Here is a 14,971-nt window from a genome sequence, read left to right on the forward strand (position 1 = left end):
CATACAGACTCGAAACATTACTCTGTTTTTTTCCTCTCCACAAATGCTGTTAGACCTGCTGAGTATTTCCAGCATTTTCTGTTTTTGTTTCAGATTTCCAACATCCATAGTATTTTGTTTTTACCAGCAGAAAGTTTAGCATGTTTGCCAGTGGCTTTTTCAGCCAGCTCGGCAGCATTTTACTTCAGAGCTTGGTGTCCAATATGCGACAGTGAGTGTGATGAGGACACTCGTGATGCAATTTCAACTCCAATATTTAAAAGGTCAACCTGAAAATGGAATTTGGAGTAGCTGGGAGTTGGCAAGAACAGAAGAGAAATTGAGACAAAAGCAAAATACTGTGAATGCTGGAAATCTGAAACAAAAACAAAAATAGCTGGAAAAACTCATCAGGTCTGACAGCATCTGTGGAGAGGAACACAGTTAACGTTTTGTTCTGATGAAGAATCAGACGGACTTGAAATGTTAATGGTGTTCCTCTCCGCAGATGCTGTTAGACCTGCAGAGAAGTTGAGACAATGGATTTCAGACAGTCAAAGTCTGTGCTACCATTCAATGATGCATCACTAGCTGTACTGCTGGGGTCAGTGAGGATATTCTTCCCTAGAAATAGGAGGAAGAAACCTGCTGCCAATACTAAGAAAGCATAGTTGAAGGAGCATTGTGCTACACCCCATGGATTCAGGACAGGAAGTGTGTTAATGATCTGACTACAGTTGCACAATTACCTATACCCTATGGTGTGCTTGAGCATCACCCAACCCCTCATTCTGCCTTGTCAAACCTACTCCATCACATCACCCCTCACACCTTACCTTGCAAGTGCACCCATCCTTTTCTTTCTATGCACTTCCTCACACCACATCTATCCATCCACCACTGCCATTCACCCTCATTCAAATTCAATTTCATGCTCTCCCTCATCAAATGTACTGCATGCATTAGGTGAACACATGCCATTACAGCCACTCACAGATCTGCTTTCTCCCATTGCAGAAGAGAGGACAGAACATGAGGAAGATGGAAAGAACCATAGGTGGTCCTTCACAGATTTCCCAGATCATAAATGCAGAGCAGCAGGGCCAGGGAGAGAAATCATAGGCCATGGTGCTTTTCCTCTTTCCAGGCCCCTTATTCCCCATCCCCCTCATTTAACTCTCCCCTTTAATCATGCGTGATATTTTCCCCCTTAAAGATTCATCAATCAATTCACTAATCACAGAAAGGCACTAGAAAATTATAACACCCATTGTTAGCAAATGGTTACAAGTATTGTCCGATATATGTGCAGCATGGGTAATTAATATTATGAGAAGCAACGATATAATGCAGTATTAGTTTGTGTGTGCCCTACAGGTGATCTGACTGTGACTATTTAATACTGCAGAGAGCACAAATTTTACTTTATCAATTTGGTACAATATTGTTAATTTGACAGGAAAATATCCTATTAGCTATCAAAACACTATGCAGATAACATTGATTTCTGTGACTGCCTCAGCCCTCATTAACATATTCTGCACATTGCACCAATGAACACAGTGACTGTAAATTCATATTTGGGGGAAAGATTCAATACTTGCAACCCAGTTAAATTGCACAAGATCTCTTCCATTCTATAGAAGAATTAGAAGAATTTCTTATGCTTGGGTGCTTGATATTATTTGATATAATTATTTGATAGAAGGACTGTAATTGTATTCAATTTTATCAGTAATCTCTCAGGGTAGAAAGAGCAAATGACTCCTGAGAAACAAAGTGGAATGATTGAACAACATAGATCATCATTGTCAATGAGAAGCACAAGAGTCCTCACGTGTCTCTGTGCAACACAACATTTAAGAGGCCAGAGGACAAAGACTAAATGATTTACAATTGTATCTGTGTTTTCTTGATCAGCAAGTGTGAAGACTGCAGATTTTTGCTTCTTACTACAATATAGTTTCAATATATAGTATGCAACACAACTTTATCATGATATTTCATTCCTCCAAAAATTCATAAAAGCACTAAGATAGAATGGGATATTAGGTAAGTAAATAAAAGGACAAGGTTGAAGTCAATGGAAAAGAGTCTTGAGAACCATGTGCAGGAAAAAATAGGTTACTGCTTCATTATGAGCCCATTACACACTTCTGCCCTGGCAATTTCACCTCATAAAGCCTGCTCATAGTAAAATTCCAAGAACAACAAAATAAACAGAACTCCAGCCATAATTCCACCCTCCAAGATAATTATGCATGACAAAGGCCATCCAGCCCAGCTCATCTCGTCCATCCAGAATGATAAATGAACATATATACTAGTAGCAGGAGTTAACTAGTTGGCCTCTTGAGCCTGCTCCACATTGCCTACATTATATAAGTGACTACAACTCAAAAAGTATTTAATTGTCCATAAAGTGATTTTAGACATCGTGAAAGGTGCTTTCATTATATCTGCATGCAGTAGGTGGAGTGACCATAGCAATGATGAAATTGGAGGCCCAACGCTGATTCTCTAAGGATAATTAATCAAAGAGCAATCAACTGGTGTTAGGAAAGTAGCTACAAAGAAATCACTGCATTTATGAAACAATTCAACTCTGTAGCTGATCCAACATTGCCATTCTGAGCTCTCTGGTGCCAAACCCATGACATAGCATAAATGGCAATTTCCCCTTTTACGCTAATGACATTATCCCCAGGATTTGTCAATCAGGCATCTACCAACAGCTTAGGAAAAATATAAAAATAAATGAATTGTTGATCTCTGAATGTTTCAGAGAAGAATGATACATGCTACCTACTAAGTTCAGCTGACTCGCAATTCAGAATTTCCATGTTGATGATTCAATAGCAATTGGGACTATGCCTTGGTAACAGAAATATTTTCACGTACAGGTTAAGATGACAAGTGCTATCATTAAAAATTTATGGGTTTAATTGATGGACTCCTGAAGTCCAATTAGATTTTTCAATAGTTTTCTGGTTCAAATCCCAGGCCTAAAAAATTTCTTTGCCCATGATCAATATAATTTACAACAGGGGGATGGCATTTGGCTCACGATGCGTGTGCTGCTACACAAATTTCCTTGTTTGATTTCCCATATCCTTTTATAGCCTTTATTTTCAAATTGTTCACATTAATATTAAATTCCATTTTGAATTACAGTCTCTGCCTTTAATGGCACTTGCGATAAAACATTGCATGTTCTAATAACCCTATATATGAAGAACATTCTTCCAGTTTATTCCTTTACTCTTCTAGCAATAATCATCAGTCTTGATTCGCTAAACTTTGTAAACTATTTTTCACTGCTTACCTCTTAAAATAGCTTTGAAAACATTTATCAGATCTCCCTGTAATTATATTTAGACTTGTACCTATTTAGTTCAGAAAGCTTGGCTTCATTTATCTTATGGATTTTTCTATGAATTTAGCTTCAGTTTACAAGGGGTTAACACTCAAAGACACAAAAGTGATTTAAGACAATTAAGTGGGGTACCGGGTGTAAAACCCATCAAAATTGTGTTTTCTTATTTATCACCTCATTTTTGAAACTATTGTAAGTTAATGAACACAGTCTGGAGTTGTTCATCACATGTTACAATGGATATTTAAATTCAATGTTTTCTAAATATTATTAGTCAGACCTCCCATCCAAGAGAGAAGAGTTTATCATTCGTGGTGATAACTTTATTTAGCAGCTTAGTCAATCAATTCTTGATTCAGGAGCTGTGGGTGGGGTTAAAAGTTATTTTCTCTCTTTCTCAGTAATTAGTTACAGCAGTCTATGCCTGGAATGGAAAGAAGATTCTTGTATTTTTTTCAGCCAGTGGGTAAGACTGTAAACTTCCAGGCTGAGCCATGAAGTCTGGCAACCTGTGAGAGTAAAGGTGATTGTGATTTAGCTAATGAATTAGTAACTTGTAATGTGAGACTGAGAGGCAGAGTTGTGTATTTTAATTTTTATTGTACAAGGAGCAATAAGCAATAGATGTCTGCCATTGGAAAACTGTGTTCTCTTAATTCAGTTCCTTCATTCAAAAGTAAACCAGTTTGTTGGTATGCAACAGGTGTTGTGTTATGGGATTAGTCCAACCTCCAGAAATAAAGGAGAAAGCACATTGAGGGGTGGGGAGGGTGCATCCAAGTTCATAGTATCCAGTGCGCACAACAATGGATATATTTTGATATTATAATGAGTCAGAGTCATTACAGCAAGAAGGAGGTTATTCAACCTAACTTGATATGAGACACATCTATTTCTTATTGCTCCTTGTACCACTAAAAATTAAAATGCAACCTTATCTTTCTGTTATGGGTTAAGCTCACCTTACAAGTTATTGTATAATTAAATATTAGGCGATAAAGTTGTTCCACAAATCATACGTGATATGAAACCTGATCACAGATCCTGTTATAATTCTATAAATCTTTGCTGTATCTTTTCCATACTGTGAACACCATCCTGCACAGAACCATATACAACGACTTCAGCCATGGCTCAGGCAGTAGCACACTCGATCACCTCTGATTCAGCTGTCATGGATTCAAGCCCCATTCCAAAGGCCTGAGCACATGAGAGAGTTATCAATTCAGTGGAGTGCTGAAGGAACGTTGCAGTGCTGGAAGTTCCAGTTTTTCAAAAAGACGTTAATTCAAGGTCCCTTCTGACCTTTCAGGTAGACCAAAAGATCTCATGGCACTATACAAATAAGAGCAGAGGAGCTGTTCTAAGCAGCGGAGCTGTTCTGGAAAATATCTATCCCACAATCAACATCATTGAAATAGATTATCTGGTCATTGCTGTTTATGGGAGCTTGCTGTGTGCAAATTGGCTGCTGTGTTTTCCTACACCTGCTTACTTGTTTTTATGATTCAATGGCCAAAAGTATAAAACCTGGAATTTCATTTTTATCATGTTTTTGACCTATATATCTACCTTTAAAAATGTATGTATCTTTGTGAATCTAATTACATTACAATTTAAATGTTCCTTACCTGAAGGTTGTTTATGGCACAGAATCAGATCTATTACTGCATTCTTCCTATTAGATGTGTATCAAGCCCTGTTTAATGAAAGAGTCTTCGAAGTATTCCAACTATCCCACCTGATTTTGATTAGCATCCTTTGCCATTCCATGTTGTAGAATGGATAGAGGATTGAGGAAATGCCCCTTTTTCTGGAAGTGGGGTGTAGGAAATAAGGCAGTGCTGTTAAAGCTGGACTGTTTTACAATAAGAGAACACTTCAGAAATGAGATTTGGTCGGATGTCCCTTGTGGTGGTCCCCGAGGAATCGTTTGAGTGCAAGTCCTTGTGATGATCTCTTCTGTGTAGTTCCAGCTCGAATGGAACAAGGGCATCCTTGACAGTGTTATGAAAGTCCAGCCGTTCTTGAATTACAAAGTTGTCAAAGGCACAGCAGATTATAACTATTCATGACACATGATGGAAAACATGGACAGGGAATATAAAATGGCAGATTATCCAGCAAAATTCAAATGCATAGAGAAAAATATAATAAAATTGCAAAAAAAAAACTGACTTTCACTAGCAGCTAAAACTGTCATCTCCTTTTAGGAAAAATGACTTGAGCGAGCCAACTCTGGGAAAGCTCATCAATATATTCAGCATGTTCAATATATAATTGCTTGAAATTCCCAAGCCCACCACTGGCAGTACATGGCCATTTTGTCACATTTGAAACAGACATAAATGGATCATTTAAAGGAAGAATAGATAAGACACTTGATGCAGGGAGATGGACAGGGATGTGAGACTAGACAAAGATGGGGTGGTTATTTTTGTATTGTTCTAGCAAAACAAAACACTTATTTTAGTTATAAAAATATTGGAGATGGGGTGAGGGAGTGGTGAAAGACTGACTGGATGTAATATATAAAAAAAAGGATCTCCCATTTAAGACGGAGATGAGGAGATTTTTTTTTCTCTGATGGTGGTGAGCCTGTGGAACTCTCTTCCCCAGAGAGTGATAGAGGCAGAGTCATTGAATATGTTTAAGGCAGAGGTAGATTGATTTCCCTGTAGTCAAGAATCTAGAGGTATTGGGGGTAGGCAGGATAGTGGCATTGAGGCTGCAATCAGAGCAGCCGTGATCTTAGTGAACAGCGGATCAGGCTTGAGGGGACAAATGGTCTACTCCTGCTCCTAATTTGTATGCTCATATGGAGAGCACAGTTGCGGATAGAATGTAATGAAACCTTCAGAAGTACGCTAACTAGAGCTGGCAACCCACCTTTAGAGAACAAGAAAATTTGAGTGTGGAATTATTCTACCACATGTAAAGAAACAATTTGATTCATATTTACATACCTCTATAAAAGAAAGAACTTGCATTTATATATTGCCTTGCATGACCTTAGGATGGCTCAAATGACTTCGTAACCACTTTGTAATCATTTTTGAAATGTAGTCACTTTTATAATATAGGCAAAACATCAGCCAATTTACACACACACAAGGTTCTATGAACCGCATTATGTTAATCAACAAATAACCCTTTTTAAGCGATGTTGATTGAGGGATAAATATTAGCCAGAGTACTGGAGAAAGACTCCTATTCTTAAAAACAATGCCATGGGATATTTTACATTCATTCGAAAGGGCAGCCATCCCTTTAATGTCTGAATAAGGAGAAGAAATAAGAGCAGGAGTAATCCAATGAGCCCATTGAACTTGCTCTGCCATACAATACATTCATGACTGATCTTGGGCTTCAACTGCAAATTTATTTATCCCAGCCTTAAATATATTCAACAATGGAATATCCACAACTCTTTGAGGTAGAGAGTTCCAGTGATTCATAACCATTTGAGTGAAGTAATTTCTCCTCATTTCAGTCCTAAATGATCAGCACTTACCTTGAAACTGTACACCCAGCTGACCCACCAACCCGCCACCCCGCCAGCCCGCTCCCCCTCCCCAATGTTTTTATTTGTTCACTGGATTTGGGTGTCACTGACTAGGCCAGCAATTTTGCCAATCGCCAGTCGCCCCTGAGAAGGTGGTGGTGAGCCGCCTTCTTGAACCGCTGCTGTCCATGTATTGTAGGTACACCACTGTTCGGGAGATAGCACCAGGACTTTGACCCAGCAACAGTGAAGGAATGATAATATATTGCCAAGTCAGAATGGTTTGTAGCTTGGAGGGAAACTTGCATGTGGTGGTGTTCCAATACATCTACTGCCCTTGTCCTTCTAGATGTAGAGATTGTGGGTTTGGAAGGTGCTGTCAAAGAACCCTTAGTGAGTTGCTGCAGTGCATCTTGTAGATGGTACACAGTCCTGCCACTCTGCCTCAGTGGTGGAGGGAGTGAATGTTTGTGGATGGGGTGCCAATCAGGTGGGCTGCTTTGTCCTGGATGGTGTCAAGCTTCCTGAGTGTTGTTGGAGCTGCACTCATCCAGGCAAGTGGAGAGTATTCAATCATGCTCCTGAACTGTGCCTTGTAGTTGGTGGACAGGCTTTGGGGAATCAGGAGGTGAGTTACTCGCTGCAGTATTCTGAGCTCCTGACCTGCTCTTGTAGCCACAGTATTTATATAGCTAGTCCAGTTCAGATTCTGGTCAATGGTAACACCCAGGATGTTGATAGTGGGGGATTCAGTGTTGGTAATGCCATTGAATGTCAAGGGGCAATGGTTAGATTCTCTCTTGTAGGGGATGGTCATTGCCTGACACTTGTGTGGCACGAATGTTACTTCCCACTCAAAGGCAATTAGGGATGGGCAATAAATGCTGGCCTAGCCAGCGATGCCCACATCTATGAACGAATCAAATAAGTTGTTCCTGCAGGGAGGCAGCATGTACACGACAGCTGTAGCCATTCTTTAATTCTGACTCTTTTTTTTATTCATTCATGTGATGTCATTCTCACCTCATCTTTGGAGTTCAGATCTTTTGTCCATGTTTGAACCAATGCTGTAATGAGGTCAGGAGCTGAGTGGCCCTGGCGCAACCAAAAATGGATGTCAGTGAGCAGGTTATTGCTAAGCAAGCGCTTCTTAATAGCACTGTTGATGTCCCCTTCCATTACTTTACTGATGATCAAGAGTAGACTGATGGGGCGGTAATTGGCCATGTTAGGTTTGTCCTGCTTTTTGTGTATAGGACATTCCTGGGCAATTTTCCACATAGCTGGGTAGATGCCAGCATTGTAGCTGTAATGGAACAGCTTGGCTAGGGGTACGACAAGTTCTGGAGCACAAGTCTTCAGTACTATTACTGGAATATTGTCAGAGCCCATAGCCTTTGCAGTATCCAGTGCCTTCAGCTGTTTCTTGATATCATGTGGAGTGAATCGAAATGACTGAATCTGTGATGCTGGGGACCTCAGGAGGAGGCCAAGATGGATTATCCACTCAGCGCTTCTGGCTGGAGATTGTAGCAAATGCTTCAGCCTTATCTTTTGTGCTGATGTGCTGGGCTCCCCATCATTGAGGATGGGGATATTTGTGGAGTCTTCTCCTCCAGTGAGTTGTTTAATTGTCCACCACAATTCATGACTGGGTATGGCAGGACTGCAGAGCTTAGATCTGATCATTGGTTATGGGATTGCTTAGCTATGTCTATCACTTGCTGCTTGTTTGGCACAGAAGTACTCCTGTGTTATAGCTTCACTAGGTTGACACTTCATTTTTTTTAGGTATGTCTGGTGCTGCCACCTGGCATGCCCTCCGGCACTCTTCATTGAACCAGGGTTGATCCCCTGACTTGATGGCAATGGTAGAGTGGGGGATATGCTGGGCCATGAGATTACAGATTGTGTTTGAGCACATTTCTGCTGCTGCTGATGGCCCACAGTGTCTCATGGATGCCCAGTCTTGAGTTGCTAGATCTGTTCAAAATCTATCCCATTTAGCACGATGATAGCGCCACACAACATGATGAAGGGCATTGTCAATGTGAAGGCGGGACTTTGTCTCCACAATCACTGTGCGGTGGTCACTTCTACCAATACTGTAATGGACAGATTCATTTGTGCCAGGCAGGTTGGTGAGGATGAGGTCAAGTATGTTTCCCCCTCTTGTTGGTTCCCTCACAACCTGCCGCAGACCCAGCCTAGCAGCTATGTCATTTAGGACTCAGCCAGCTCGGTCAGGAGTGGTGCTGCCGAGCCACTCTTGGTGATGGACATTTAAGTCTCCCACCCAGAGAACATTTTGTGCAGTTGCTACCCTCAGTGCTTCCTCCAAGTGGTGCTCAACATGGAGGAGCACTGATTCATCAGCTGAGGGAGGGCAGTACGTGGTAATCAGCAGGAGGTTTCCTTGCCTATATTTGATCTGATGCCATGAGACTTCATGGGATGTTGAGGACTCCCAGGGCAGTTCCCTCCCGGTGGGCCAGGCCATACCCAGGGATGGTGATGGTGGTGTCTGGGACATTATCGGTAAGGTATGTTTCCCATGAGGATGACTATGTCAGGCTGTTGCTTGACCAGTCTGTGAGATAGCTCTCCTAGTTTTGGCACTAGCCCCCAGATGTTAGTATACAAGACTTTGTAGGGTTGACAGGTTTGAGATTGCCATTATTGTTTCCGGTGCCTAGGTCGATGCCGAGTGGTCTGTCAGGTTTCATTCCTTTTTTGAGGCTTTGTAGTAGTTTATTACAACTGAGTGGCTTGCTAGGCTATTTCAGATGGCTATAAAAACAAAAAAACTGCGGATGCTGAAAATCCAAAACAAAAACAGAATTACCTGGAAAAACTCAGCAGGTCTGGCAGCATCGGCAGAGAAGAAAAGAGTTGACGTTTCGAGTCCTCATGACGCTTCGACCAAACTGGAGTTCGGTCGAAGGGTCATGAGGACTCGAAACGTCAACTCTTTTCTTCTCCGCCGATGCTGCCAGACCTGCTGAGTTATTTCAGATGGCATTTAAGTGTCAACCACATTGCTGCGGTCCTGGAGTCATGTGTAGGCCAGACCAGGTAAGGGCGGCAGATTTCCTTCCCTAATGGACATTTGTGAGCCAGATGGGTTTTTATGACAATCCGCAATGGTTTCATGGTCATCATCAGGCTTTCAATTCCAGATTTTTATTGAATTCAAATTCCACCATCTGCCATCGCCAAAGCATTACCCTGGGTCTCTCGATTACTCTTATAGCAACAATCCCACTTCGCCATCGCCTCCCCTCTCAATACAAAAACAGAAAATGCTGGAAAAACTCAACAGGTCTGGCAGCATCTGTGGAGAGAGAAACAGAGTTAACGTTTGGAGTCCGTATGACCTTTCTAGGACGAAGAAGGCCGTATGAAGAAGAATCGTTAACTTTGTTTCTTTCTCCACAGATGCTGCCAGACCTGTTGGGGTTTTCCAGCATTTTCTATTTCGGATTTCCAGCATTCACAGTATTTTGTTTTCAACTCTTCTTCAATACCGAATATCATCAGTCCTCCGGAACCCTTGCTCATAGAGAAGAGTGGCCGCATCGGAACATCCCAACGCTGCACACTTTCCGCCGCCCATGAAGCCCCGCGTTTGCTTCATTCTAATTGGTTACCCCGTGAGTAACACGTGGCCAACCCGAGTGCTGATAGGCTAGCAGCGCTGCCGATCTTGGACGTCACGCGCGTTTCTGGGGCCGTGCGGACGCGCGCATGCGTGACTGATGTGGGAGTGGCATCGGCTGCCATGGTCGCTGGGGGAAGGAGGAGCGGGCAGGTGGTGGCCTGGCTCAACCGGGCCGAGTGGGACCAGGTGATTGAGTACCTGTATTGCAGGGACAGCAAGCTGCAGCGGTATGCACTGGACAGGATCTCCGCCTGGAAGAGCAGGTAGGCGGGAGGGTTAAAGGGTCAGGGGGCTGCGACCTACGAGTTGTAGGTGAGAAAGGCCGACCATTCATTCAGTTAAAATAAACTCAACAATTCAGCTTGACTCAGTAATTCAGCAGCTTTTTTGAATCATTCCACTTGTTTTACCATCGCTGTATAAAAATAAATGCAGAATTGTGAATTTAAACAAATACTGAAAAGGCACTGTCAGCTTCTGAGTGGGGAAAACTCATTGCTGATGTTTACATTTGCGATGTTAACCTGTCTTTTCAGTTTTATGAGCTTGACCGACCTGCTGTGGAGTTCCAGCATTTTACGCTGTGTTCCACATCCACTCGCCCACCTGGAAGTCTCTTCTACATCTTTATTCTTTGCGTTTAGAGGAGCTTCTTGACCATGCTAAATATATCTTTTGCTAGTTGAGAGTTTGAACCTCTCCCTTTTTTAATAGCTGCTTAATTTGAACTACTGTTCCAATTCTATTTTCTATTTTGCTAAATATTTTATGCAAGATTATGTACTCTAAAGCTAGAATTGAAGATGTAGAAGCAACAGGAATTTCAGGTACTCATTGAGGATGACATGCTTCCACTCTGATTCAAAGGATTATGAAATGGCTGATAAGTCCAATGTGTGATCTGAGACTCTACCACAAGCCAGGGTCTTCCTTCAGTCACTGGGTATGTTTGACCTCTTCAAAGATGCTTTTGAGGACATCCCTAAAGTGTTTCTGCTGTCCTCCTGGGAATCTCCTGCAACGACAAAGTTCTGAGTAGAGCAGTTGCTTCGAGAGCCTGGTGTCAGGAATATGGACATGTCTTGCACTGCAGAGCTGGTTTTGAGTAGTTAGAACCTTAATGCTGGGTATGTTGGCTTGGGAGAGAATGCTGTTGTTGGACCATCTTTCTTGCCACTGGATTTGGAGGATCTTGTGAAGGTACCATTGGGGCTGCTGCTCAAGTGCTTTGAGCTGTCTGCTGTAGGTCATCGATGTCTCCAAAGCACATCGGAGTGTGGTGATCACTGCCCAGTAAACCATAACCATAGTAAACTTCATGAAAACTGGGGTCAAGAAGGTTGCATCATTGCATTAACTCTCTTTTCCATTTTCCTCATTGCAATACAGCACCTCACCGCCTCCAATTAGCTACAGTTGTGGAGGTAATTTACAGAACAGCTGTGAAACTTTTCAACCTATGCTGCCTTCAATCTGGAAGGCAAACCACTCCAACCTCAGCTGGTCATAACCTAAATGAACACTCCACTGCAAATCAGTACTGAGGGAATACTATATTGTTGAAGGTGGTGTGCTTTGAATGGTATATTGGATGCAGACATTGTCTGTTGATCTAATGGTTGAATTGGATGTTGAGCATTTATTCTCAGTGGCACTAATTGAACCAGGATTTCCCTTCTGACTTTTGCCTCCAAGTCAGAAGGTCATGGGCTAGGAACAGGAGTAGGCTGTTCAGCCCTTCGATCATGTTCTGCCATTTAATTGGCTGATCTGATTGTTGTCTCAACTCCACTTTCCCACCAGCCCCCATAACCCTTGACTCCCTTGTCAATCAAAATCTAGTTAACTTAGCCTTAACTAAATTCAGTGACCCAGCCTCCACTGCTCCCTGGGGAAGAGAATTCCACATATTAACAAACCTCTGCGATAAGGGTGTGAAAGGTTATTGGGGGTAGGCAGGGATGTGGGGTTGAGGTTACCTTCAGATCAGCCATGATCTTATTGAATGTCAGAGCAAGCTCGTGCGGCCAAGGGGCCTACTCCTGCTCCCGATTCGTACGTTTGTATAAAGAATTTCTCCTCATCCCCATCTTAAAAGGGAAACCTCTTATTCTTAAACTCTGTCCCCTCTTTCTAGTCTGCTTCACAATCGGAAACATCCTCCTGTTGTCCAGATGGAGTGCAGCAGACTAACTGAGTGAAGACATGGAGTTTGGTGAGAGGGGAGCTTAGTGAAGGGGGAGGTGGGGAGAAGGAGTTGTTCATTTCATTTTTCCATCTTTCTCACCCTGTAGAAATTGATTCTTGCTCTACTACAGGGAAAGCTAGCAGTTTAAGTATCTGGTAAGTGGCTAAGTTCTGTTCTATTCTATTCCATTCCTAAGGTTTAAAATAGTGCACAATTTGGTGGTAAAGTTAATCAAATATATACGAAAGCAACATTTAATAAGTGATTAATATAATTAAGTTATTAATTAAAACACATTAAGGATGGCAAAACAGATCATGTGTCAAGGCTGCAGCTTGTGCGAGCTCCTGGATAACGTTGTGATCCAGGGCGCAAACGTCTGCAGTAAGCGTTTGCGGCTTAAGGAATTTTGGCTCAGAGCCTTTGAGCTCAAAGCTGAGCTGCAGACTCTGCGACACATCAGGGAAGAGAAAGTTACCTGGATGCTTTGAACCTGGAGGCAGTCACACCACTTAAGATAGGGTCTTCTGATTTTCAGTGGTTACGGACAGGAGGGTGTAATTGCGAGTGAGGCAGGTAAAGGGACCCAGAGAGCAGGAATGTGAGCCTCTGCAATTGTCCAATAAGTTTGAGATTCTCAGCTTGTTTGGAGAGCAGGTGCTGCAGGGTGGATGAGCAAACTGATAATGGCACCGTGATATGGGAAGGCATGCAAGCTGGGGGAGCCAGAAGGAATGTATAGGCCGCCTATATTTAACTCTTACCTTTCCTATCTCTACCCAAACTGATTCTGCTATATTTTGTTTTTTTTTAGCTACGCTCAGCTCACTCTGCTGTACCAATGACGAGATAAATTAACAGAGCTACCTCACCACCTTTTCCTAGCTTCCTACCTTTTTGATGTCAGTGGCGATGTGCAAGCATCAGCAAACAATGTTTGGCACCATTTGCAACTCCTCATACTGAAGCAGTCCATGTCTAAATGCAGCAAGACCTGGGAAATGCCCAGGCTTGGGATGACGAGTGGCAAGTAACATCTTTGCCACACAAGTGCCATGCAATGACCATCTCCAATAAGAGAGAATCTAACCATCACCCCATGACATTCAGTGGCATTACCATCGCTGAATCCCCCATGATCCACATCTTGGGGGTTATTATTGACCAGAATCTGAATTGGATTAGCCATATAAATATTGTGACAACAAGAGCAGGTCAGAGCAGGCTTTGAATCCTGCGGTGAGTAACTCACCCCCTGACTCCACAAAGCCTGTCCCCATCTACAAGGCACAAGTCAGGAGTGTGATGGAGTACTCTCCACCTGCCGAGGTGAGTGCAACTCCCACAACATTCAAGAAGCTCAACACCATCCAGGACAAGCAGCCTGCTTGATTGGCACCACACCCACAAACATTACTCCCACCAACAGTGATGAATAGTGGCAGCAATGTGTACCATCTATAATATGCACTGCAGAAACTCCTTAGGCAGCACCTTCCAAACCCACGACCGCTACCATTTAGAAAGACAAAGGCAGTAGATGCATGGGAGCACCACCTGGAAGTTCCCCTCCAAGTCACTCACCATCCTGCCTTGGAAATATATTGCCGTTCCTTCACTGTCACTGGGTCAAAATCCTGGAACTCCCTCCCTAACAGCACTGTGGATGTACCTAAACCATAGGGGCTGCAGTGGTTCAAGAAGGCAGCTCACCACCCCCTCGAGCAATTAGGGATGGGCAATAAGTGCTGGCCTAGCCAGCAAAGCCGACATCCTGTAAATGAATTTAAAAAAGCTTCAATATTCAGGTCCCACCTTTGGTCACCGTGTAAGGGGATAGTCGGTGGTGTAGTGGTATTGTCACTGGACTGGTAATCCTGGGTAATGCTCTGGGGACCTCTGTTCGAATCCCAACACTGCAGATGGTGATTGTTGTAAAAAAAAATCTGATTCACTAATGTCCCTTAGGGAAGGAAATCTGCCATCCTTACCTGGTCTGGCCTACATGTGACTCCAGGCCCACAGCAATCCCCTTAAATAAATCAACTCTGGACCCCATGAAATCTCATGGCACTAAGGTCAAACGAGAGCATGGAAACCTCCTGCCCTTCCTCAGTGTACTCCTGCACATTGACCACTGGGGGTGGCAAGGCTGCAGACTATACTCTGCGTGGGGGTATGCAATGTCCATTACCAAGAGTGACTTGGTAGCAATACCGCTGTTCGAGCCCGAAAGGACATAGCTGCTATACTGGGTCTGCA

At 42.8% G+C, this 14,971-nt stretch overlaps 1 protein-coding gene across 3 annotated transcripts in view; it reads left to right on the top strand.

The window, feature by feature from the left end:
• The first annotated feature begins 10,613 nt into the window (after positions 1–10,613).
• Positions 10,614–14,971, top strand: part of las1l (LAS1 like ribosome biogenesis factor) — a 100,222-nt gene continuing 95,864 nt past the window's right edge. The window contains exons 1-2 of one of the 3 annotated variants that reach the window (XM_041196368.1): positions 10,621–10,784; positions 12,816–12,864. Coding sequence is in view for 2 of the 3 variants with exons in the window: in XM_041196365.1 (XP_041052299.1) it covers positions 10,642–10,784 (143 nt within the window). In the remaining variant the exon portion in view is untranslated. Of the gene's footprint in view, positions 10,785–12,815; positions 12,865–14,971 lie in introns of all 3 variants that reach the window. The other 2 variants (XM_041196365.1, XM_041196366.1) reach the window with 2 other exon arrangements.

Source organism: Carcharodon carcharias, chromosome 9 (genome assembly GCF_017639515.1).
Source record: "Carcharodon carcharias isolate sCarCar2 chromosome 9, sCarCar2.pri, whole genome shotgun sequence".
Classification (NCBI taxonomy): Eukaryota; Metazoa; Chordata; class Chondrichthyes; order Lamniformes; family Lamnidae; genus Carcharodon; species Carcharodon carcharias.